General features: G+C 51.0%; 1 protein-coding gene across 3 annotated transcripts; it reads left to right on the top strand.

Annotated features, from left to right (window-relative positions):
- Positions 1-24627, top strand: LOC148332928 (spectrin beta chain, non-erythrocytic 1-like). Of its 3 annotated transcripts, none has more exons than XM_088301859.1 (36): positions 1-831; positions 2359-2536; positions 3890-4041; positions 4484-4657; positions 5872-5963; positions 6047-6127; positions 6207-6322; positions 7450-7562; positions 7790-7977; positions 8082-8199; positions 8321-8479; positions 8552-8854; positions 8991-9144; positions 9210-10080; positions 10147-10284; positions 10363-11119; positions 11196-11398; positions 11463-11553; positions 11619-11765; positions 11836-12099; positions 12160-12384; positions 12456-12545; positions 13020-13283; positions 14285-14415; positions 15039-15243; positions 16270-16644; positions 17401-17648; positions 20452-20590; positions 20972-21056; positions 21117-21313; positions 21940-22028; positions 22108-22141; positions 22405-22613; positions 22689-22862; positions 22931-22973; positions 23669-24627. In XM_088301859.1, the coding sequence occupies exons 2-36, from the start codon at positions 2401-2403 to the stop codon at positions 23849-23851; spliced, it is 6948 nt and encodes a 2315-aa protein (XP_088157985.1). In that variant the 5' UTR covers positions 1-831; positions 2359-2400; the 3' UTR covers positions 23852-24627. The 3 variants fall into 3 exon arrangements, with proteins under 3 accessions (XP_088157985.1, XP_088157986.1, XP_088157987.1); XM_088301860.1 differs by having other exon boundaries at positions 2-831; positions 17404-17648; XM_088301861.1 differs by lacking the exons at positions 1-831; positions 2359-2536 and having other exon boundaries at positions 3780-4041; positions 4489-4657.
- Positions 24628-25569: the final 942 nt, after the last annotated feature.

Genomic DNA, 25569 nt, shown 5'->3' with positions numbered 1-25569 from the left:
CGTCCACATTCATTCATTCCTAAATATTTCATTGGAATTGAGGGCCTGGAGCGTTTGCGTTCACAATGCGCAACAAAAAGACGCAAACAATCATGATGGACGCCGTCAGGCTCAGTGGCGAATGCCGCAATGCATGCTGGGATATGAAGGGCAGAACCGGTGAAGCCCTGTCCCTCGCGTCCTCCCACAAAAAGTTGAAAGCTTTGCGTAAACTGAATTCCTGTAAATGACTTGACAAGTCGCGCTAAGTATCGCTTTGCCTTTGCGCACATTTGCGGATCGCATGTAGTTTTCGCTCCTCTTTTAGAGCCACTACGTATCGTTTCCATGAAAATTGTTCATCATTCCTAAATGACTGCTTCAAATTATTTGGTTTTTATTGAACATAGAAACAAATTAGAAGATCAAAAGAAAATTGAAAGCGAGAATGTTCGAGGTACGATCCTGAGCAAGTTCATGTAGCGACACTTGGACTTTATTTACGATCGAGTGGACAAAAAGTGTGACATCACCACTGGACATCCGTCTGCGGATACTCGTGGCAAGTAATGGCTCCCTTCCGTCCTTGTCTTTCACTTGCGTTGTTTTCAAAAATGTGATTTTCTAGGCTCGTGCACGTGTGCGTGACGTCACGCACCTCAGCCACTGCTGCTTTCAGAGCGCGCGCACCTGCCCGCCGGAGGGGAGAAGGGGGCGTGGCCAACGCGTCATCCCCTGCAGCGGCGTCTTCATCATCATCATCCTCCTCTTCCTCCTCCTCCGCTCGCGCGGCTTCTTCTCATCTCACTTTGTCCTCGTCGGCTCCACCCTCTTCTTCATCTTTCTCATCAGGTGAGCTTCGGTTCGGTTTGTGCTCGGTTGCTCTACGGGGCGTCAGGCCTCGTTTCGGGGTTTTGCCCGTCCGGTATCGATCCCGACGGCGCCGCTTCCTTCAACGACAAGAAGGAAGGGAAAGAAAAAAATGATGCAAGTGAGCGAGGTCGTCTTGTAATCACAACAATGATGACGTCATCAAAATAACCAACGCGTCATTTGTTTGAGCGTGAAGTCATCTTGATTTAATGGCCCGTCGCAATTTTCAAGCGCGAACAGGAAGTCGCTTGAGATGACGTCATAACGGAAACGATCACCTCATTCGTGTGATAACGATCGCTTTTGATGGTGATTGCACACTTTGCGACATTAGCAAGTGAACTTATTTTCTTTTTGTCGTTTACCTTTCTTCGAACACCATAACATTAGCATGTTTATTGTCTACACACTTTGCAACATTATTTTCTTCTAACGCTTGGTTACATTGGCACAGTGATTTGTTGTTGTTATTGTTTTTTGTTTGTTTTTACTCTTCCCTTAATATTTAGTCCCATTTGTGCGTTGATTATTTACTCATTTTGCAAGCTAAGCACATTCATTGTTTTCCTTTCCACTAACACTTGCCTATATAATAAAGTTGTGTGACATTGTACATTAAATGCACATTATTTGCACACTTTGCGACTTTAGCATGTTGATTTTTATATTTCATTTCTAATACGTAATTTGTTCATCGTTTACACATTTCGTGACATTATCATGTTGCTTATGTATTTTTATTTGTATTTTCTTCTGATGCTTGGCAACATTTGCGCGTCGATTGTTGACACTTTGCTTGCTTCCCGCGCTCCATTGGCGTTGTTTGTTTTTGTCAGCGCGCTAATGGGCGGCTAATGACGTCACATAAGAGGCACTTTGTTTTTGCCGTGCAGCGGCCGAGCATTCTGGGAAGCGGTCGATGAAGTCCGTTCGGAGTGCTTTTATGACCAATTAGACTCACCAGATGCGCTTGCTACATTAGCACTGGTCAGCTGACATCAGCACCCAATCAGCATCCTCAGCTCTTTGCCACGTTGCACTTAAGATCAACACACGGTATTACGTCACATCTGCAATGCCACAGTGCTGATGGGCCAAAAAGTACTTACATTCCTTTCGTTATCGGACAAACAGATACTTTTGTAGGGGAAAAAAAAGCAGCATAAAAATTTTGGGCGGCTGAGGTCCCAAAAATTCAAAAGCAGGATGTGATTTCAATTTGCAAAGTGCAGAAAATGCTTCAACATCAATTGATGATGATTCACTTCCTGGTTTGCTCGGTCACAAATTGTGAACGTTGATTTCCAAAGTCAACGCAGATATTTGCAAATGCCAAAACGCAAAGGTAACAAATGTGCTTTCATGGACGACTACAAAAATCTTTTGGCTCAAACAAGGTCTCAAAAATTAATTGATGAGGCAAACAAGTTTTGATTTGGATGGATTTTGTAAGTTGTGGACCTGACGCACTCTCCAACGGCGTCATATTTCCTCTTTGTCGCGCAGTGTGCGCGAGGCGGCTGCCGTTTGGAGTCCCACGTGACGAGCATGACGGCGGTGGAGCGCGCGGAGCTGCAGTACAGCGCCGACATGGGCGTGGGTGGCAAACGCTGGGACGACGAATGGGACAATGAGAACAGCTCGGCTCGACTCTTCGAACGCTCGCGCATCAGAGCGCTGGCAGGTACCCAAACGCCTATCTGTCCCTCCGTCTGTCTGCCGCTGACAACACTCCAACCATCCAAGGAGAAATCGAGCACAATTTTCTCTGGGCGGGGCGAGAATATGTTGTATGCATTTTCCACGTCATTCTGCATTTTGGAATGGTGCCGCCATTGAAATAAATGTAACGTGATGCACGCAAAACTTCAGGCAGGAAGCGGGACACACCCTTGACTGGTTGCCAGCCAATCACAGGCAATGAACAACCAGTCGCCGTCGCACTCACAATCACACCTTGGGACAATTTGGAGTGTTGAAGCAAACTGCCGAGCATGTTTTTGGAATGTGGGAGGAAACCGGAGTACCCGGTGAAAAGCCACGCAGGCACGGGAAGAACATGCAATGTGAATACAGGAAGGCGGGAGCCGGAATTGAACCGTGCACCTGTGCACTGGGAGGCCATCGTGCTCACCAGTTATCCACCGTGCCGCCGGAAAGAAGACCATTAAATGAAATGATGTTCCATTTATTTCCGTGGTCCTGATTTTGTCTCAACACAACAATAATCAGCATTGCCATCTTTCAAATGGCTCGATTTGTATTTGCTGTTTAATTGCGTGGACGAGAATCGAAGAAATGACGGCGGCTTTGAACGTTGTGTGCCTCCATTGGCACTCGGGCAGTTGACGCCCACGCTCACTCTATCGATGTCACAATTCGTCTTTCTGTTACCCAAAATGGCTTTTGTAACACCTGTACTGCACTTGCCACAGATGTATCTTTTTAGGATTTTTAGTCCCGCTCTGCCCCTTGGTCGTATGGCGTTCCACAGGGTTCTGTTTTGGGGCCCTTGCTGTTATCTTACTGTTTCGGCTTGGGCAAGGCTCATTTATATGACAGCAGATGGAAAGCGCTTTGTTACAGCTCCGGCTGTTGTGAAATATTGTTGTATTGTAATGTACCGGATCTCATATACAGAGATGGGCCCCGTCCCCCTTTTTGGGGTGGAGGATGAGTTTTTAGTTTTTTTTTTCCAAAGGACGGACGAAGCAAAGCCTGCCCTAGGATTTTGTCCTTCGGAAGTAAGCCTTTCTGGCGGCCCCTAGTGGTCGCTTGAAAAGCCGCGCGCTTTGCTGTTTCCTGTTTCCTGTCGTGCCGCTCACTCGGGAATGGCGTGTCACAATGGAGGGAAGGGACCTGATGACATCATCGCCATGCTTGCGTGTCATTGGCTGTCCCCGCACTCACGCACATGCACGCTTGTCGTTTCCGCGGTGGAACTTTGACCTGTGTGTGTGTGTGCGTGGTCGGGTGGCATAATGTGTGAACGGCATGTAGCAACATTGGTTCTGAGAGTGTGTGTGTGTCTTGTCAGACGAGCGTGAAGCGGTGCAAAAGAAGACGTTCACTAAGTGGGTGAACTCTCACCTTTCACGAGTGTCATGCCGGATCTCGGACCTTTACACGGACCTGCGGGATGGGCGTATGCTGATCCAACTTCTGGAAGTTCTGTCAGGGGAGAAGCTGGTAAGGTGCACACGCGCATACACCGGTGGGCATCGTCAGTCCGTCACAAAGTTCTCGTCAGAATTTCAGGCTGACCCACATGGGTCCAGTCCGCCTCTCGTCGGCGTCGAGAACATCATTTCCTTGTCACGTGTGATCAAATGGAGAAAAAAAAAATTATGGGAATAAATGAACGGCCAAATAAAACCAATACGGGACACGCGTCATTGCGGTCTGAGGAAGTGAAAAGTATTTTTCTTTTTTCTTTCCTTGGCACCCGCATGTGACGCGGTAGCGCCAAGTCCGTTCTCGATGCCGTTTGGTTGATTCGGAGCGACTGGGCGGGCCTGAAATACTCAAAGACGGCGGACTAAAGCGCTGACCGATGCCCGCCTGTGCGCACACACGCACAGACGCAGGCGAGAGACGTGTTTTAAGCGTGTGCACTGTGCCCTGCGCTCAGCCCAGGCCCACCAGAGGCCGGATGCGCATCCACTGCCTGGAGAATGTGGACAAGGCGCTTCAGTTCCTCAAGGAGCAACGCGTGCATCTGGAGAATATGGGCTCTCACGACATCGTGGACGGAAGCCACCGGTTGACGCTCGGCCTCATCTGGACCATCATCCTGCGCTTCCAGGTCACGTCACACTCGGGCTGCCTTTTGCCGCTTTCCTTAGCGGCACAAATGCTCGCGTCTCCAAAGGCCTGCAAACGCTTCCACCCCAAAGACGCCCATTCCCGTTTTTCAACCAAATTGCACTCGACAGCCGTAAGCCACAACGCCAAAACGCAACTGTGCCTCATGTATTGTCCTCGCCGCTGCTTCTTTTGCGGTTGCCAAGTTGCCCAAGCAGCTGAACGATTCATTTGCGCCGCCAACTGTTATTGTCTGCCGGGAAAAAACAATATGAAGCGATGGTGGCTGCAGGTTGCCAAGCGTGCTGCCGCCATTAAGCAGTGGCGGTCACAAACAATTATTGAAAATGTTTCAATTGTCACCTTGATTGAAAAATGGGCCGTTGTTTCAAATTGAAAATGGACGAACCAATTCGAATTCTGACTTCCTTACTGGTTTCGTCCAAAATATTCCCTGGAAAATGTGGATTATTGTTTTCCAAAATAAAAGCAGATATTTGCAAATAAAAAACTAAAAAAAACGCAAAGGCGATGCACCTGATTTTGTGGAGGACTATAGTAATTAGTGAATATTTTCCGTCTGGAGGCTGAAGTTCTTTGGATTTGGACAATTTTGATTTAAGCAAAGTCTCTAGACAATTAATGAGTTATCCAAATAAGCAAAGACGGACTTGAAAAGACTTTACTCGATTTTGCTGGTCCGTCCGCCATCCTCTCCTCGACTTGAGCACCCGTCCTTATTCATATTCCCGCCCAAAAACTAAACCCGCGACGGTTTTCCTCCATCCATGATCTCTTCCGCTTCTCCTCACAAAGGAGCCAATCCCAGCCATTTTTGGGGAGTAGGCGGGGGACACCCTCAACTGGTCACCAACCAATCGCAGGGCACACAAAGACACACTCCCACGAGCATGCATGTTTTTGGAATGTTGGATGGAAACCAGAGCAGCCGGAGAAAAGCCACGCTGGCGCAAACTCCACACAGGAAGGCCGGAGCCGGAACTGAAACTTGCACCTTTGAACGGTAACCACGGTAACCAGTCGTCACCGTGCCACCTTTGGCAGACGTTTGATCATTCGTAAATATTATATAAAGCTGGCGAATTTCCGAGACGGACGGAATGCGAATAACTATCGATGAATTTGATCATTGATTAATCGCGCACCAAAGTCGGTCCAAAAGTTCGGAGTCGAAGAATTGCATTGTCCTTTCAGATTCAAGACATCAGCGTGGAGACAGAAGACAACAAAGAGCGGAAGTCGGCCAAAGAAGCTTTGCTGCTTTGGTGTCAGATGAAGACGGCTGGGTGATTATTGATTATTGATTCTGCGGATGCTTGTTGACCGAAGGCTGGCCAGCCCGTCTGCAACGTTACCTTGTTGTCTTCAGCTATTCCAACGTCAACATCCACAACTTCACCACAAGCTGGAGAGACGGGATGGCCTTAAACGCCCTCATACACAAACACAGGTGACGTCTTCATCGGCGGCAGTCGGAACCGCTGCCGTTGCCGCCCTTCGTCTTTGTCACGCGGCTTTGTGTCTTTCAGGCCCGATTTGATCGACTTTGACAAGCTGAAAAAGTCCAACGTTCACCACAACCTGCAGAACGCTTTCAACATGGCAGAAGAACACCTGGGCCTCACGCAGCTACTCGACCCCGAAGGTGATCACCCCCGGCGGGCCTGAGGGTGACCCCAACCCTCAGCTTCCGAGCACAACCCGAGCTCCGGTTCAAACGTCGTTGACCTAGCCTGTCGTTCATTCAATTGAAGCTCCTTCCAAGTAAAAGCAAAGTAAGCCGTGTGTCACTCAACTCCACCGGGGATTCGTTGAACCTCCATCGGGACGATCCAAAAAGGGAACTCAAGCAAAGATGTCAAGACTTAGTTAGAAATCTTCTCTGTCAGCTCAGCGGCGGTTTATTTCAATCTGCAAAGTATTTCTTTCAAAACATGTTTACAACTCGGCGAGGATGCGATGCATATTCCTTTGCCACTGCCGGCTTCTGAAAGCCTTTTCACACTGCACTTAGTTGTCTTGGCATTTGCTGGAGGTCGCCGTCAAAGAAAAACGTAGCTGCCCGTTTTTGCGCGTGCTCGCGTAACAGCTTACCAGGAAGCGACCTCCCTCTTGTTTTTCTTACTGGTTGGCCAATTATAATTGACGCTCTGAAATCGCCCCGCCCAATTCTGGATGTGCAATTTGATGTCACGGTGACGCCGCTCCAAAGTAGAACATTTTTGAGTCCACGGGTCCCCAGCCTGGGCACCTTTCAGTCATTGTCCCTCCGTCCTTCTTCATAAAATAACCGTCCTCCACCCCGTCTGTCCTCGGCTAATGGCAGAGGTTTCCTAATTGCTGCTTGAGCTTCCACTTTTGTGTACGTGCCAGCCAAGATGGCGTTCAGCTGCCAGCACAACCGACTGCCTGGCGATGATGCGTAAAGGCTTCGCTTGTCCGCTTGAAGCACATTCAGGTCACTCCTGTTCCCATTTGAGCTGAATTCTTGTATTACACCAGCAAGACAAACTGGGCGTGTTTCTGTCAGCAAAATGGCCATCCACGTCCGTCCTGTCCTTTTTTTTTTTAATATTTATTGGTTACGTCTGTCCTTTTTGAAAAAAAATTCTCCGCCCGCAAAATGGCCGTTGATCGGTGTCGAGTTTTGAATAGTGCTGGCGCATATGTCTCTCCCTTGACACTTTTCAGTTCCCACTGAATTAAACCTTACCAAAACAGTCCAAGCATGGATTTGAAGGTGACCTAATTTGTGTGTTTGTTTGTTTTTAGACATCAGCATGGATCATCCCGACGAGAAGTCGGTCATCACGTACGTGGTGACCTTCTACCACTACTTCTCCAAGATGAAGGCGCTCAAGGTGGAGGGCAAGCGCGTCGGGAAGGTCAGTTCCGAAATCGGGACACCTTTCCTTCATGTGACAAGCTGAAAGTGCCGTTCTCGTGTACACGTTTGTGGAGCATCAAAGGCTCCAAAAGGCTGTAATGCGCGTATAGCCGAGCCCCGCGATTCTGGCCGCTGGCGACCGAGCCCTACCAGGAGGCGCGCCAGTCGCCAAACCTGCAGTGTTCAAAGAGGAAGTCGGGTGACTGCAGGTTTCTCGACCCCCAGGTTCTGGATCGCGCCGTGGAGGCGGAGAAGATGGTGGATAAATACGAATATTTGGCATCCGACCTGCTGGAGTGGATCGAGCAGAGCGTCGTCATCCTCAACAACAGGAAGTTTGCCAACTCGCTGGCGGGCGTCCAGCTGCAGCTTCAGGCCTTCAACACCTACAGGACGGTGGAGAAACCCCCAAAGTATTCGGCCGCCGCCGCCATCGTGATTGTGACTCCGCCTCTTGTTGTTCTGCTCAAACAGCTGCTCTTTTGGCTGATGCGCTTCTTCTGGTCTTCTTTTTCAGGTTCACGGAGAAGGGCAACCTGGAGGTTCTCCTCTTCACCATCCAGAGCAAGATGAGGGCCAACAATCAGAAGGTTTACACACCTCGAGAGGGAAAGCTCATCTCGGACATCAACAAGGTCAGCGGCGGGCATATCCCGACTCGGAACTTTGATCAAATCCTTGTTTGCGCCAAAGCATGCTGACGTTTTGCAAGCGTCCCGACTTGTCTTGAGCCCGTCTGGTGTTTTTGCCTCACAGGCGTGGGAGCGTCTGGAGAAGGCAGAGCATGAGAGAGAGCTGGCTCTGCGCATGGAGCTGATTCGTCAGGAGAAACTGGAGCAGCTCGCCAGACGCTTGGACCGCAAGGCGGCCATGAGGGAAACCTGGCTCAGTGAGAACCAGAGGCTGGTCTCACAGGTGGGAGGAACGAGGACGTGGCCGCTTGCAGGCCAATATTGACACTTCATGAATGGCTCTCCTTGTGTCCAGGACAACTTTGGCTTTGACCTTCAGGCCGTGGAGGCGGCTACCAAGAAGCACGAGGCCATCGAGACAGACATCGCGGCGTATGAAGAGCGCGTGCAGGCCGTGGTCGTGGTGGCCAAAGAACTTGAAGCGGAGCGCTACCACGACATCCAGCGCATCTTGGCCAGGAAGGACAACGTCATCCGTCTGTGGGAGTACCTGCTGGAGCTGCTCAAGGCCCGCCGGCAGCGACTGGAGATGAACCTCGGCCTGCACAGAGTCTTCCAGGAGATGCTCCACATAATGGACTGGATAGACGAGATGAAGGTTTGTCACATGCTTTGTGGTCTGCAATCCAACCATGTAAAGTTTCAGCTTTCTGCTTTTATTGTTCCACTGCGCCGATGTGCTCAAAGCAGGAGATCAACGTGGTGTGAACAAGTTTCTTCTGTTTGCTTTCCAGATGCTTCTTCTGTCTCAAGATCATGGCAAGCATCTGTTGGGAGTGGAGGACCTTCTGCAGAAACATGCTCTGGTGGAGGCGGACATCGCCATCCAGTCAGACCGGGTGAAGGTGGTCAGCACAAGTGCCCACAAGTTCTCCGGCAGCGGCAACGGTGAGCCGAAGCGAAAGTAGAATTGAAAGGGTTTAGCGTGCTATCACCCTGTCCTGTCTGTGAAGGCTACAAGCCCTGCGAACCTCAGATCATTCAGGACCGGGTGGCCCACCTGGACTTCTGCTACAAGGAGTTGACTCAGCTGGCCGCCGAGCGCCGGGCCCGCCTGGAGGAGTCACGCCGTCTCTGGAAGTTCTTCTGGGAGATGGCCGAGGAGGAGGGCTGGATCCAGGAAAAGGAGCAGATCCTGTCGTCGGCCGAGTACGGCAAAGACCTGACGGCCGTCCTGCGTCTGCTCGGCAAGCACCGAGCACTGGAGGACGAGATGAGCGGTCGCGCCGGACGCCTACGGCACACGGTCGCAGAGGGCCAGAACATGGTGCAGGAAGAGCACTTTGGTGCTGCCAAGATCCAGGAGCGCATTTGCCATCTCCAAGCTCAGTGGACAGCGCTGGAGCAGCTGGCGGCGCTCAGGAAGAAGAAGCTGCAAGAAGCTCTGGCTCTGCACCAGTTTCAGGCCGACGTGGACGACGCGGACGCCTGGACTCTGAATGCCCTTCGCGTGGCCTCCAGCGCCGACGTGGGCCACGATGAGCTCTCCACGCAGGCTTTGGTCAGGAAGTACAAAGACGCCGCGACGGAGGTTGCCAGCTACCGGCCTGTCATTGACCTGCTGCATGAACAGGCCGCCTCTCTCCCCGGAGAGGAGGCGGAGTCGGATGAGCTGCGGGAGCGTCTGGTGGACATCAAGGAACGCTTCATGGGGGTTTCAGAGCTCACCAAGCTGAGGAAGAAGTCACTGCAGGACACGGCGGCCCTCTACAAAATCTTAAGCGAGGTAGCAGCCTGCGAGGTTTGGATCGACGAGGAGGAACAGCGGTTGAACAGCATGGACATCCCTGACAAACTGGAGGATCTGGAGGTCGTGCAACACAGGTAAGAGCACCGGGTTGCTCCCCAAGAATGCATCCATTAACTCCAGGAACTTTGTGTCCTTGGCAGGTTTGAAAGTCTGGAGCCGGAGATGAACAGTCAGGCCTCACGTGTAGCAGTGGTCAACCAGATTGCTCGTCAGCTGCTCCACAATGCTCATCCTGGTGAGAAAGACATCAGGACCCGGCAGGACAAACTCAACAACAGGTACAAACATGGGAACGTATCTTGGTGACGCAAGCTGGAATGGAGTTGGCCAATTGCAATGCTCTCCTCTGCCACCAGGTGGAGCCAATTTCGCAGTCTGGTGGACCAGAAGAAGGAATCCCTGAGCTCTGCGCTGCATGTGCAGAACTACCACCTGGAATGTACCGAGACAAAAGCATGGATCAAAGAGAAGACCAAGGTGATCGAATCGACCCATGAGCTGGGCAACGATCTGGCTGGGGTCATGGCCCTGCAGCGCAAAGTGAGCGGTATGGAGCGAGACCTGGCCGCCATTGAGCAGAAACTCGCAGATCTACGAGGCGAAGCCCGGCGGCTGGCAGACGACCACGCCGACCAGGCAGAGGCCATCACGGGCCGACTGGCTGAGATCGGCGCCGTCTGGGAGGAACTGAAGAACACGCTGAAGAATCGCGAGGAATCTCTTGGCGAGGCCCGCAAGCTACATCAGTTTTTGCGAGAGCTCGATGACTTCCAGTCTTGGCTTTCCCGCACCCAGACGGCCATCGCTTCCGAGGACATCCCCAACACGCTGGCCGGAGCGCAGAAGCTCACCGGCCAACACCAGGGCATCCGAAACGAGATCCGCAACTATGAAGAAGTCTACCAGAAGATGCGGGACATGGGCGAGATGGTGACACGGGGTCAAACAGACGCTCAGTACGTGTTCCTGCGACAGAGGCTGCAGGCGCTCGACGTGGGCTGGAACGAGCTGCACAAAATGTGGGAGAACCGCCACAACCTGCTGTCCCAGACCCATGCGTACCAGATGTTCCTCAGGGATGGCAATCAAGCCGAAGCCCTCCTCAACAACCAGGTGAGAAGCCGCTCAGCTGGCTGAGAAGCTCAACGTGACGACTTGAAACGCTGCCTTGCTCGCAAATGTTCTGCAGGAGTACGTTCTGGCCCACACCGAGATGCCCGCCACACTGGATGGCGCAGAGGCCGCCATCAGGAGGCAGGAAGACTTCATGACCACCACGGAGGCCAATGAGGAGAAGATCAACGGCGTGGTGCAGACTGGCCGGCGGCTGGCCACTCACGGGAACGTCAATGGTGAACGCATCCTGGAGAGAGTCACGTCCATCGATGACAGGTCAGCTTTGTTTGCCGTCGCCACCTTTCACACTCAACAACTGCTCTTCATGTCGCTGCTGCAGGCACAAGAACAACAGGGAGGCTTCAGTGGAGCTTCTCATCAAACTGAAGGACAACCGAGAGCTGCAGAAATTCCTGCAGGACTGCCGGGAGGTTAGTCCGTCTGCAGAACGCTTCGGTTGGTGGCCTTGTGCTCATCATGTCATTTCCCACCAAAGTTGACATTGTGGATCAACGAGAAAATGCTGACGGCTCAGGACATGACGTATGACGAGGCACGCAACCTGCACAGCAAGTGGCTCAAGCACCAGGCCTTCATGGCCGAACTTCAGTCCAACAAGGAGTGGCTAGAAAAGATCCAGAAGGTACTGCCAACTTTTTTTCTCAGACGCAATGCGACGGCCTTGCAAACTGTAGATGGTACCTTCACGTTAGGACGGCTTGCTGCTGATGTCGGAGAAGGCGGCGACGGAGGCGCAGGTGATGGAAAACCTGACAGGGCTGCGCAGGATGTGGACGGCGCTGGAGTCCACGACGCAGACCAAAGCTCAGTGTCTGTTTGACGCCAATAAGGCGGAGCTGTTCACGCAAAGTTGCGCAGACCTGGACCAGTGGCTATGTGGGCTGGAGGGTCAGATCCAGTCTGACGACTTTGGGAAAGACCTGACATCCGTCAACATCCTGCTGAAGAAACAGCAGGTACCGTCCCGGTACCGGTATGGTGCCGCCCTTCGCTCACCGGTTGCTGTGTCCTTGCAGATGCTGGAGACACAGGTGGAGGTCCGCCGACGTGAGGTGGTAGAGCTGCAGACTCACGTCAAGGCGCTCGGTCAGGAGGCGAAGGACAGCAACCGGGCGGATGCACGGCAACAGTTTGCCGAGAGGAAGTTCCAAGAGCTGCTGGAGCCGTTGCGCCGGCGCAAGGACTCGCTGGCTGCATCGAGGGAAGTCCATCAACTCAACCGCGATGTGGAGGACGAGATCGTACGTTCTCGGCGTGACCCCGTTGTGAGGCTGACGACCGCATCTTCATCGCTTCTCTTTTTGTTTTCAAGCTGTGGGCCAAAGAGAGGATGCCGCTGGCCTCGTCCACCGACCACGGGCACAACCTCCAGAGCGTCCAGCTGCTAATCAAGAAGAACCAGGTGAAGGTCGTGTGGTCATGTGAGGGTGCGCTCCACAATCTTTGGTCCTCGCTCATCTTTCTCTCTTGCCAAGTGTCCCGGTCCTGCCGCGCTCATCTTGAGGCGCAAAGCCGGCTTTTCTACTTTGCCACGTTTGCCAGACGTTGTTGTTGTTTTGGTCCGCCGTTCTCGTTTTCTGCGCTCGTATTGAAGACCAAAATGGTTGAATCGCCTCAATGATCCTGGCTTCATGAGGCGCCCTCTGCGTGTTGCGTTAGCATTAGCATTCTGGTGCCCCACGTTGGCAGCTTTGAGATGCGTACTATTCTGGTACCACTATTCTGTTTTCAAACTTTCTCCATTGAAGGGTGAATGGTTAAAAACTAATTGAAATGACACCATATTAAAAGTGTATTTTCAGGCTTCGGGTTACTTGAACACTTTTTCCAGACTGCAGTACTCGTCATGATACACTCCGTCCTTTGTCCCCCGCAGACTCTCCAGAAGGAGATCCGAGGCCACCGGCCACGCATAGACGACATTGCGGAGCGCAGCCGTCATCTGCTGAAAGACGGCGACTCGGGACGGCGGGTCTCCGACCTTCAGCTTCTGTGGCGGCGGCTGACGGAGGCGGCGGAGCTTCGCCACCGCCGCCTGGAGGAGGCCCGCGAGGCTCAGCGCTTCTACTTTGACGCCGGCGAGGCCGAGGCCTGGATGAGCGAGCAGGAGCTCTACATGATGTCAGAGGAGAAGGCCAAGGTGGGCGTTAGAACTCTTAGAACGGAAAAGCTCGAGGATGGCGTGATCGAAAATTGTTGTGGTGGCGATCGACTGGCGGTGACTTTCGACTGATCACAAATATTTCTTTGAAGCCACTCCCATTATCGGAATCTTGCGGTTAGGTGAATCAATGAGACGATTCGTGTCGCCTAGAACCAGGCAGAATGGCTTTCCCCCTTTGCGAGCACGTTGACGTGCCAAGCCGCGGTCTGCAACAGTTCTTCTCTGATTGAAGCCAAAAAGTTCAAATGTACCTCTACGACGCGAGCGTGCGACCTCGCGTCGTGTGCGCACGTGTCGCTACAACTCGAGAATGTCTTTTTAGCTCGGGTGAAAGCATCAGTTGACCACATTATAGGCCCGTCAGTGATTTGCTGTCAGAGGCCGGCCCACTTGGGCCGCAGCCATTTGCCGTCGAGATCATTTCCACACCACACGCGAACCAAAATCAAATGAAAACATCGGATGCTCACAGGCATGCTAATCAGTGAAATAAAAACATGAGACAATGTCATTGTGCTATGCAACATCGCTTCGTTTTTTGTGCGGCGTGATGTGGTCCGTTCTTGGCTCAGCTGTTGACCGAGGCGTCCTCCACCAAATTCTGAGTTTCTCACAAATGAAATTGAAGCAGTTTTAGGATTTTGCAATTCGAGTCAAGTGGAGAGGTACTTGAGTCTGGAGTCTGTAATCAGTGACACACTGATGCTCAATTCCAAAGTGCTGCCTTGCAGGCCTTTTGCCTTACAAAGGCAAAAGTGCAAAGTGCGAAGATGTCAAACGTCAACCAGATCGAAAACTCTCAGTCGGTCGGTCGGAAGGCATAAAAGAGCGGGGGGGAAAATGCCGTCTGGTGGCACGGGGCTCTTTTAGCGAGTCACATATGCGAGACTCAACCGTACTGACCCGTGTTCCGTATCAGTGGGGAGGGGCGGTGTTCGGGGCGTGACCTTTGACCTTTGCCGGCATGCGTCTTTCAGGACGAGCAGAGCGCCGTCAGCATGCTGAAGAAACATCAGATCGTCGAGCAGGCGGTAGAGGACTACGCCGAGGCCGTGCACCTGCTCTCCAAGACCAGCCGCGGACTCATGTCTGCCGGCCACCCAGAGAGGTTAGCCGTCGCCTGTTAGCCGTCGCCTGTTAGCCGTCGCCTGTTAGCCGTCGCCTGTTAGCCGTCGCCTGTTAGCCGTCGCCTGTTAGCCGTCGCCTGTTAGCCGTCGCCTGTTAGCCGTCGCCTGTTAGCCGTCGCCTGTTAGCCGTCGCCTGTTAGCCAGCTGCGTTTCTGCTTGACTTTCATGTCAACTTGAACCTTTTACAAAAAGAGCATTTCACAATTATTTTGCCAGTGTTACAGATTTCAGCAAAAACAAATCAGGACACTCCATTGTTTGTTTTTTATACTATTGTTCCGACATTTCGTTTCGCACCCTCTGGATCAAAATCAGTCCTGGGCGATGCAAGACTCGTAAGGCGCTTCAGTCAAATGTAAAGCAAAAACGACGCCTCAATAGTTCAGAAGGCATCATTGCTCGTATACGAGTTAATCCGAATCCGGATCAGAATGCCATTGATTGTCATCGTACTCATTGTTCAACAAGATTGGGGAGCTCCCCTCTCCAGTGCTATAAAACAAGAATCGAAAGAAATCCATCAATTAGCGGGATCGCTTGGCATTGCTCAGTGACACGAAGAAGAAACTCCGATGAAGTCACTCAGCACTTTTGTGTTTCCCAGCGAGCGCATCAGCACGCGCCAGTCGCAGGTGGACAAATTGTACGCCAGCCTGAAGGACCTGTCCGAGGAGAGGCAGGCCAAACTGGACGAGAGACTCCGCCTCTTCCTGCTCAACCGGGAAGTGGACGACCTGGAGCAGTGGATTGCCGAGAGGGAGGTGGTGGCCGGCTCGCACGAGTTGGGCCAGGACTACGAGCACGTCATGGTACGTACAAATCCCCAAAAAGTTCGGGGATGGAGCTCAAATACGGGAAAACGGCAATGGCGCAAGTTCTATCACGATGCCATGGATGCGATTCTGGCCCCGTCCAAAAAGAAAAAGTTATTCAAGTCACCACAAATCAAGTACAGTTTTGTTTCATTTGACTGTGAATACATTCAAATTGCAACCGGCACGGCGGCCGACAGGTTAAGACGACGGCCTCACAGTTCGGAGTTGAACGGTTCGACCTTTCCTGTGTGGAGTTTGTATGTTGTCGCCATGCTTGCGTGGCTTTTCTCCAGGTAGGATTAGGATTTCACCGTTACCAATTTTTATTTATTTTTTTTTCAAAAGTCCAATTTTTGTTTGTAACTTTTTAACTTTTATCTGCAAAACATTTGTAAATCAAATGACTATGAATAATAGTAATGAGACTATCGGTTATTTGAGTAATCCCTTAAAAATATTTCTACTGGGAGCGCACGAGCCTGGGCTCGGTGCCTGCACGTTGAGGTTCACCACCGTGGACGAGAGCGTGGCCTCTTTCCATCTTCAGGTGGGCGGGGCCTGACTGCTGTTTGTTGCCGGTGTTCCTTCCTGGAGTCGTTTGAGGTGATGTCCCCACAAGGGACTCCGTTGTTGTGCTGTGGTGGTGTGTCGGCTTCGATGGTGCCGGGACATGCACAGAAGGGGGCGGGGACTCAAGAGTCGAACCGCTGCTACTCTGCATCAGAAGTAACCAGATGTGGTGGCTTGGGCCAAACAGTTGGGATGGCTCCAGAACGCCTCCCCAGTGAGACGTTCTGGGCACGTCCTACCGCGAGGAAGCCCCGAGGACGACCCGGGTCACGCTGGAGAGACGTCTGTCTCCCAGCTGGGGAGAGGGAAGTCCGGGCTTTCCTGCTAAAGATGCGGACGAAAACAGATGGATGAATGTTAATATGTTAACAACGGCGCTTATTGGCTCTTAGCCGTGAGCACATGACTTTCCCGTGCACTCACGCCGCCTCGGTGCTGGAATGGTTTCAGATGTTACAGGAGCGTTTCAAGGAGTTTGCGCGGGACACGGGAAACATTGGCCAGGAGCGCGTAGACGCCGTCAACCGGCAGGCGGACGAGCTCATCAACTTTGGCCACGGAGACGCCGCCACGGTGGCCGAGTGGAAGGACGGACTGAACGAGGCCTGGGCTGACCTGTTGGAGCTCATCGACACGAGGACCCAGATCCTGGCGGCCTCCTTCGAGTTGCACAAGTTCTATCACGATGCCAAGGATGTCCTGGCTCGCGTGATGGATAAGCGTCGCAAGCTCCCTGAGGAGGCGGGCCAAGACCACAACACGGTGGACCTGCTGCAGCGAGCCCACGGAGCCTTTGAACGGGACATCCATGCGCTGGGCGCGCAGGTAAGCGGTACACGTCGCCGCCTAGACGCACTGCACGCAGAAAGATTTTCCAAATCTTCAACTCTTTTTTTTTTTTATCTGGGACCGAGCTCACACATGAAGGTCGAAATCAGGCATTGACCAGTTTTCTTTTTCATCAAGTTCAATTGCTGCAGTTAGGCACTGAAGAGTCTCAAAGGGCTTCAAATGTCCTCAGTTGGCAAATGTGAAGAATCTTTAAGGGACACATGAGTGACGTTAACCTTGGCACTTCAATTATCGCTTTGCGTGTCAAAATGACATCAGGACTAAAATGCTTTTAGCCGGGACCGCTTGGGAAGCGTCGATGTCAGCTAGCGAGCTTCACGACCACACCGGCTGTCGTGCCTTGGAGAAAAGTTGCAACTAGTCTGCTCTCCTCCCACATTCCAAAAACATGCGTAGCAGTTTGGTTGGACACTCTAAATTGCCCCTAGGTGTGAGTGTGAGCGCGGATGGTTGTTTGTCTATGTGTGCCCTGCGATTGGCTGGCGACCAGTTCAGGGTTAACCCCGCCTCCTGCACTAAGATAGTTGGGATGGGCTCCAGCGACCCTAGTGAGGAGTCGCGGAACAGAAAATGGATGGATTCCATTTTGGCTATATCGCACAGCTCTTATGTACGCAAACTGGACTGGACTGATTTGGTTTTTGCCACGCCAACCTGACGATGGCCTCAACTAACGCTCACGCTTCAGACTAAATACCAACGACAGCCTTCTCCTTTGGCGCGGGTCAGCAGGTGAGGCAGCTCCAGGAGGACGCCGGCCGCCTTCAGTCGGCCTACGCCGGCGACAAAGCTGACGACATCCAGCTCCGCGAGAGCGAGGTCCTGGCGGCGTGGAACGAGCTGCTGGATGCCTGCGACCGCCGCAGAGTTCGCCTACTGGACACGGCCGACAAGTTCCGCTTCTTCAGCCTGGTCCGAGACCTGATGATGTGGATGGATCACGTGGTCTGGATCATCCAGGCCCAAGAGAAACCTCGGTATGCTTACCCGCCCGCCGCTCGTGTATCCGTGCTTTGGCATTGACAAGTTCACCTGCTCACAGATTTGGCTTGAGCCATTCCGTTATTTGTTGATGCAATTCTTAGCCAGTCTTAAGCCAATAAAATAAAAAAGTTCTCGTTCTCCGACCCCAAAATGGACCTGACGCACTCGGGATGCCTGAGTTCTTGTTGAAAACTGTTTCGTAACATGAGATTGAAATCCATTCAGTTGAACAAGGTAGCATTGGCGCATGGTCAAGCCGAATGCAAAAGTGCGCGTGCGTGCCTTCATGATTGGGAGCTTTGTGCTTCTAGGAAGATGACGTGGCGCAATGGGACGACTCAGCTCCTTTAAAAAAAAGAGAGCGAAGTCGAGCGGCGGGAAGGAAGAGCGCTTCCATTTTGCTTGCTTGGCCTTAGACGGGCCAGAAACGGGACGGCTCCCAAAGTCCTTTGAACGTGACAGCAGATTGCAAGTGCAGTTCAGATTTATTGAAAGTCAAAACAACGGTGATTTATTGGATCATTGTTGGAAGTTGATGAATATTTCATTCTTTTTTTCATTTTCTTTAAATGGATTTAGCATAATTAGGATAGAGTATACTTTTTACTAATTATAGATCAGCTCAGGGTTAGGGTTGCTCGAACCATTTTCTTCTTCCTGGGGGGGCGTGACGGAAGCAAATTGAGAAGCGGCGCCCCCAGTTGTGTCAAGTCAAGTCAAGTCAATTTTATTTGTATAGCCCTTAATCACAGACAGTCTCAAAGGGCTTTACATAGCCACAATCGACATCCCCGATCTTAACCCCCAGGAGGGCAAGGAAAAACTCACAAAACCTCATTAGGGGAAAAGTGAGAAACCTTGAGAAGGGACCACAGATGGGGGAATCCCCCTTCCAGGATGACCAGGCTGCAATGGATGCCAACTGGGCAACATTTGGCACATACAATGATGCTATGCAATAATAGATGAGATAATATAAGAGTCAATTGAATGAAGTGCTGCAGGAAGATGACTTCAGTGGAGCGGGTCCTCATCCAGGGCCGTAATATCCATGGCAGCATATCCGAAGATGAGCCTTCGATCTTGTACCGGTCAGTTGGTGTAAATTCAGTACAGCCACTTCCAAGTGAATCGCCATCACCTAATTCGGGGAATTGGGAACAGAAAAGAAAGAACAGAAATAGCAAACAGGCCAACAAGTAGTTCAATGAAGTGCTGAACTATAAGGAAATCAGAAAAGGCGCTGCATGAAGACGACTTCGGCAGAGCAGGTCCCTTCCCGGTTCGTCAGTGCCGTAATCTTCAAAGCATGTCCCCATCACCTAATTCCCAAGCAGGGGAAGGAGGGGGCAGAAAAGAGAAGAAGCGGCAGTAAACAGGCCAACAAATAATTAAATTAGATGCTAAAGTATATAAATAAATTGATCAAATGTCGCGCTGCAGGAAGACGACATCACTGGAACAGGTGCATGCCCAGTTGGTCAATGCCTTAAACTTCCTAGTGGGTCACCGTCACCTAATCCCCCAGCCGGGGGAAAAGGGGGCAGAAAAGAAAAGAAAAGAAAAAAAAGAGCGGCAGTAAACAGGCCAACAAATATTTCAGCTAAATGCACAAGAGTATAAATGCGTCTTTAATAGTGTTTTGAACATTTCTACTGAGGTGGCGCCTCTAATATCTGAGGGAAGTGCATTCCAAAGCATTGGTGCCCGAATAGAGAACGCTCTAGAACCTGCGGACTTCTTTTTGGCTCGCGGGATCACTAAAAGACCAGCATTTTGTGAGCGAAGGTTTCGGGACGGAACATATGGTACCACGAGGTCAACGAGATAAGAAGGTGCTAAGCCGTGCAATATTTTAAAAGTAAGTAGCAGAACTTTAAAATCACATCTCAAGTGGACCGGAAGCCAATGCAAATTGGCTAATATCGGGGTAATATGATCAAACTTTCTCGTCTTAGTTAAGAGTCTAGCTGCTGCATTTTGAACTAACTGCAGACTTTTAATACTCGACATGGGGAGACCCGAGAGCAAAGCGTTACAATAGTCGAGGCGAGACGTAACAAACGCATGGATTAAGATTTCCGCGTCACACGTTGATAGAATTGGGCGAATTTTAGCAATGTTACGCAGATGAAAAAACGCAGTTCGAGTAATATTTTTAATGTGCATTTGAAAAGACATAGTTGCGTCAAATATAACACCGAGATTAGGGGAAAAGTGAGAGGCGACGCCCTTTTTCCAGGAGGCTTCTTTGGTGCGTAAGAACCGAGAAGTAACTCATAGTTCTGACACGCTTTGTGCACGTTTTTGTTGATTTCACTTAAGACTGCGAAGTCACACATTGTCACTCGGGCTCGGCAGAGTCGCCACCCCTGAGACAGAAATCGAGTCGGGACAATTTGTCGGACACGTTTGAACTTCTTGCGGAATCCGGCAGAAAAGGCTCAAGAGCCGCGTCCTCGATCTTCCTGGCATCGGTCCGGGTCATGGCGCCCGTTGCAAAGTTGTGGGCGAGCCCTTCACCCGCTTCTTTTTGCTTTCATGCTCGCGATGCTAGTTGAACTCTTGAATGTGTGCCAGAAAGATCGAGTATGCGGCTTTTTGTGCCTTTTCTGCTGGATTGCGCAAGAAGGTCAAACGTGTCCAACCATTGGTCCCGACCGACCCTTGTCATGCCTCGACTCGCGCCAACTAACTAACACGCTTTCCAAAACGATGCCACAATATCAGTGTGCGGAGCGAGGTGGCTAGCTTGTTAGCTGCTGTTGGTCAAGGTGTGCATGTGCGTGGCTCCAGAGACGTGTCTTCGGTGGAGCTGCTGATGAACCAGCATCAGGGCATCAAGGCGGAGGTGGACGCGCGCAACGACAACCTGAGCGTGTGCGTGGAGCTGGGAAAGGCGCTCCTGACCAACAAGCACTTTGCCGCGCAACAAGTAAGAACACTCAACATTCATTCGATGCCAGCGCACTGCACCCGCTTGGACCTTTCGTAGTCCCGTGGCAACGATCAATAAGTCCAGCGAATAGTCAAATAATGGACAAGAAGTAGGACAAAAACAGAATCGTTGTTGAGTATGTTTTGATTTTCTCTGACAAAGCAAAACAAAACGTTTCTTCTTGACAGAAATATGCAAACACAAGTCAAATGTCTGTGGCATTAAAACAACACCGAAAAGTAGCCCATCTTTTTCCCATTTCCAAAAATGACTGAAATAAATGCAGACTGATGTTTTTGATCGCGCCGGTAGCGGCAACTTGCGGCCCTTTTGGTCGCGACGTCAGCGGGGCATGAAAATCCGGACTGTTGTGTTCAGATCAAAGAGAAGCTGCTCCAGTTGACGGAAAAAAGGAAAGCCGTGATCGACAAGTGGGAGGATCGCTGGGAGTGGCTCCGACTCGGTAAGTGGCTGGCGGCGCTTGCGCGACTCTCCCGCGTTCACCGCGACGTGTCGCCCTCAGTCCTGGAGGTGCAGCAGTTCTCCCGGGACGCCGGCGTGGCCGAGGCCTGGCTTCTGGGTCAGGAGTCGTACCTGTCCGGTCAGGACGCGGGCCAAAGCGTGGACGAGGTGGAGAAGCTCCTCAAACGACACGAAGCCTTCGAGAAGTCCGCCGCCACCTGGGAGGAGCGATTCTCGGCGCTGGAACGCCTCACCACGGTAGTCGTCTGAGTCGGTGGGATGGAAACTTGCGAGTGGAGGCGCTCGTGTCCGGAACGTCCGTGTCCAATGTTGCCATAATTGCGCAGCACGTCATTGTCGGCGCTTGAACACACGCCAAAGTGGCAAAAAAAAAAGGACCAAAAACAAAGCCAAGGGTACTTTATTTCCAAAGTCGAACCACGCGCCTCATAGCCTTCATGAATTTTTGACCCAATCGTCTTCTTTTCTTCATTTTAGTTTGCTCATATTTGAAGACGCAAACACATTGGTTGTACCTCGTGAAAAAAAAAATAAAAGAAATAAAAACTCAAGGAGTGACGTGAAAATGAAGCTTCCAATTTGCTTCGTGAAACAGTTGTGTTTTTTTTTACTCCTCTAGATGGCACTGTTGGTTTAAATAAAGGGGTTTAAGAACTGTTTTCAGCTGCCATGTAAAGGACTCAAAAATGACAACAAGTGGTTCGCAAAGCAAATTTGAAGCTTCATTTTCACATCACTGCCCTCCAGTCAAAAGTTGTTCCCCCCAATTTTGGCTCGCATGTCATGACAAAGAAAATGTGGAAAAGTCGTAGGTCAAGTCACTCGCGTGTTGGTGACGGCGCTCTACCGTGCGTGTCCTGCAGCTGGAGCTGATGGAGGTGCGGCGGCAGCAGGAGGAGGAACAGCGGAGGGAGGCCGAGCCGCCGTCTTCAGTGGACACGCAACAGCAAAGGTGAGAAACGGCGTCGCGCGGCCGACGTGGCGCCGAGCGCACCTTAGCTAACCGCGGCTTTCTTTTTTGACTCTGCCAGTGACGTGGTCTGCCGCAACGACTCTTCCGATCAGGTCCGTTTTCCTCTGTGAACAACTCACAACTCACATCTGACTGTGGGTCAAAGGTCGCGCACACTCTGGCCAGGCGATACACTGCACTGCGTATTCGCTACAGGCAAACACACATTCCCAACCCGCAGAACATTTTGCGTCTTCAATGAAGCTAACATGTCAGCGCTACCCTTTTGTCCACATTTGATCAACCAGATCGGTTCTCAAAGCCGTCCTCTGATGGGCTGAGCGCTTGTTGTTGTTTTTTTTCTTCTGTCAATCAGAGCGGCGAAGGCGTGGTCGTCGACGGCGGCGTCTCACTGGTCAACGGGCTTGCTGACGGCAGTTCCAAGGAGCCGAGCCCCGCCCCCTCGCCGCCCCCCGTCAAGAAGAAGAAAAGCAGCAAAACGAGCCTCGCCTCGCCGTGGCAGCAGGAAGGACTTCTGCACCGGAAACATCAGTGGGAGGGGCCCAACAAGAAGGCGTCCAATAGGTTAGCTCTTAGCATTAGCGTCCGGCCGCTCCCGTCGACGGTCTCGTCACGCGTCTCCGTTTGCTGATCGGACAGGTCGTGGCACCACGTGCTGTGTGTCATCGCCAGACAGGAAATGGCGTTCTACAAGGACAGCAAAGCAGCGGCGCAAGGTCTAGCCTATCACAACCAACCGCGCGTCAGCCTCCAGGGCGCCGCCTGCGACGTGGCCAGTGGCTACAAGAAGAAGAAGCACGTCTTCAGACTCAGGTTGGTGGCGATTCCCAAAAAGCAAGTCGAGGTTTGATTTTTCTTATTTTTTTGTGTGTGTTTTGCAGACTCGCCGACGGGAACGAATTTTTGTTTCAAGCCAAAGACGAAGTGAGTTTGTTGTTTATCTCATTAAATTCCATCCATCCATTATGTGTTTTGCGCTTCTCCTCACGAGTGTCGCGGGGGTGCTGGAACCGATCCCGGCCCGTCTTCAGGCAATAGGCGGGGTCAACCCTGAGCCGCTCGCCAGCCAATCACAGGCATTCACGCCTCGGGACAATTTGGAGTGTCGCATTTACCGACTATGAAATGTTTTTGGATCAAGTCTTTGAGAGTGTCGGCCTTCCAGACTCAATCAGGAAGCCGACACCCGTTTGCTGAAAGTTCTCATTTGGTTTCCAGTTCTCGTTTTGGCAAAATGGAAACGGGTCTTTTGGGAGCTCCAAAAGCTTTTTGGTTGGCGTCAACATGCGAACGAGGCCAGCGACACACCTCAAGACACTCAAGCAGGTTTTTTTGGCCTCCATTTTGTCCCTTCCCGCCCAACGACGTCGACGACCCGACTATCTTGTGCTTTCCGAGATGGTCTTATGGGGTCATCTTTGAAAAACCTGACGCAGCCTGCAGGTGACTTAGCGAAGAGCGGCGTTATCTTTACGGCGGCGTTGAAGCCAATTATCGCGCGGCGCGTGTGCTTTTTGGCTCGAGCCGGCGCCACTGTAGGATGACGACTTTGTGATGTGATGCAAGGATGTGCTTGGTAACATCTTGTCATCCAAAGACAGTGTCCGCGTTCTTTGCAGGACGAGATGAGCGCATGGATCCAGGCTGTCCTCCACGCTAGCACCATCGTCGGGCCGAGTGCCGCCAACGGAAGCCTGGAGCTGGACTTGGACTCGGACGCCCCACCTGCCGGAGAGTCCAGTCCCGTCAAGACCAAAGACAAAGAGAAGCGCTTCAGCTTGTTTGGTAAAAAGAAGCAGTGAGATGGGCCGACACCCCACCGCTGGTCAAACGAACCAGGAAGTGACATGTTCGCCTCTGCCACATTCCGATGGACGTGATCACGAAGTTGGAACTGAATGAAGGATTGTGAAGCTCCTTCCATCATTCCCGACTTCCTCATTGCTCAATAGTAATGTTTACGTCCAACTCAACTAACTATTGCTAAATAATGCTCCTGAATCATGATCTTGTGATTTTCACAATCTCAACACAACTATTAGCCAAGACAAAAATATAGCAAAGGAAGCCACAACTATCCGATTTCCTGTTTAACCTTACGCTAACGTTAGCTACCAAAAGGGGGTTCCGCCACCTCCGAAGTTGTAAACATGAATGCGACGGTCACCTTTGTTTTGTTTTTTTTCTTCAAGCAACGGTGCCGTTCTTGGCCCGCCCGCTCTGGGCAAACGGAACCAATATTTTGTTTTCTTTGTTTGTTTCCCCCATGGACGCACTCATAGCTTAGCATAGCATAGCATCGCATAGCATGTTGCGCCACCAGAAACTTGGCTAAGGAACAACACTTTTGGTCAATGTTGCTGTTTAAAGTTTGTGAGAAGTTGCTTGCTGGTCGTCAAATCTTCGCTCTCAACGCACTTCTCGTACTCACCACGTACGCAAGTTAGCGCCACCTGCTGCCCAATCACGCGCACGTACTTAGGAATGAAGAAGCCACTTGTACGAATGGTCGGCACGCTGAAGCTTATCTCATGTAGCTGCTGGCAAATGCCATTAAAAGCTTTTACATTAGCAACAAGATCTGCTCTTTCTTTTTCTTGTACTTTTTATCTCCCATTTCATCACGTGATGAAAAAAAAGATATACGTATATAAGTTGGGGCTGACCGATATGGAGATAGTGAGAGAGATGCCAATGTTGATTTATTTAGAAATTGGCACGCCCCCTTTTGGAGCTCGGCTTGTTATTTGTTTCCGGTTTCAGCGTGTACGTCACAGCAAGGAGACAAGCGGGGAATATTGTAAAAAAAAAAATAATAAAATATTGCTCACACAATTGTCACTTCTGTTGTCTAAAACTGCGAGCGATAATATCCTTACTAGACATGGTTGTTTAAAAACAAAAACACCTTACTATACAGTGAGGAAAATAAGTATTTGAACACTTGCTATTAGCTAGAATTCTGACCCTCAAGCGCCTGTAAGTCTAACTAACCATAGAATTAATTTATCGTCATCAAATTTCACAAGATATTTTTGAGGTATCGAATTCTGTGTCGAAAAGAATGAGGCCGGTGTTACTTGTATGCAACTGCTGTAAACCGTTTGAATACATCAAGGGAAAATCAATTGACAAACATGTTCGTATCAGAAGAACGATTTAACGTTCTGCGTTGGAACGGACAAATTGCATTCCATTCATTTCAATGGGAAACAATCGATAACAGAATGACGCAGCAAATTAAATTCGTTACTGCAATTGACTGAAATGAAATGTTCATTTTTCAGCGTGTACGCTCATTATTTTTGGCGTTGAAAAAAGAAAGACTCGTTCTCCCGGCATGCACTGCGGCTTTTCCGGGCTTCGCTCACGCGGCGGAAAAGAGGACAAAGATGATGACCACCCTTCAACATAAAATATATATTTTTTAAAAGCAGGGCGCCAAGACCGCTCAGCATATTGAAAGCGACGCCATGTGGAGCTCAAGTTCCTCAAAGGTTAACAACAATTGCTCCTCTTT

The sequence above is a fragment of the Idiotropiscis lumnitzeri genome, chromosome 8 (assembly GCF_059441095.1).
Source record: "Idiotropiscis lumnitzeri isolate Australia: NSW breed Sydney's pygmy pipehorse chromosome 8, RoL_Ilum_1.0, whole genome shotgun sequence".
Classification (NCBI taxonomy): Eukaryota; Metazoa; Chordata; class Actinopteri; order Syngnathiformes; family Syngnathidae; genus Idiotropiscis; species Idiotropiscis lumnitzeri.
The sequence above is the reverse complement of the archived record's forward strand: the minus strand, read 5'-3'. Positions and strand labels throughout refer to the sequence as shown.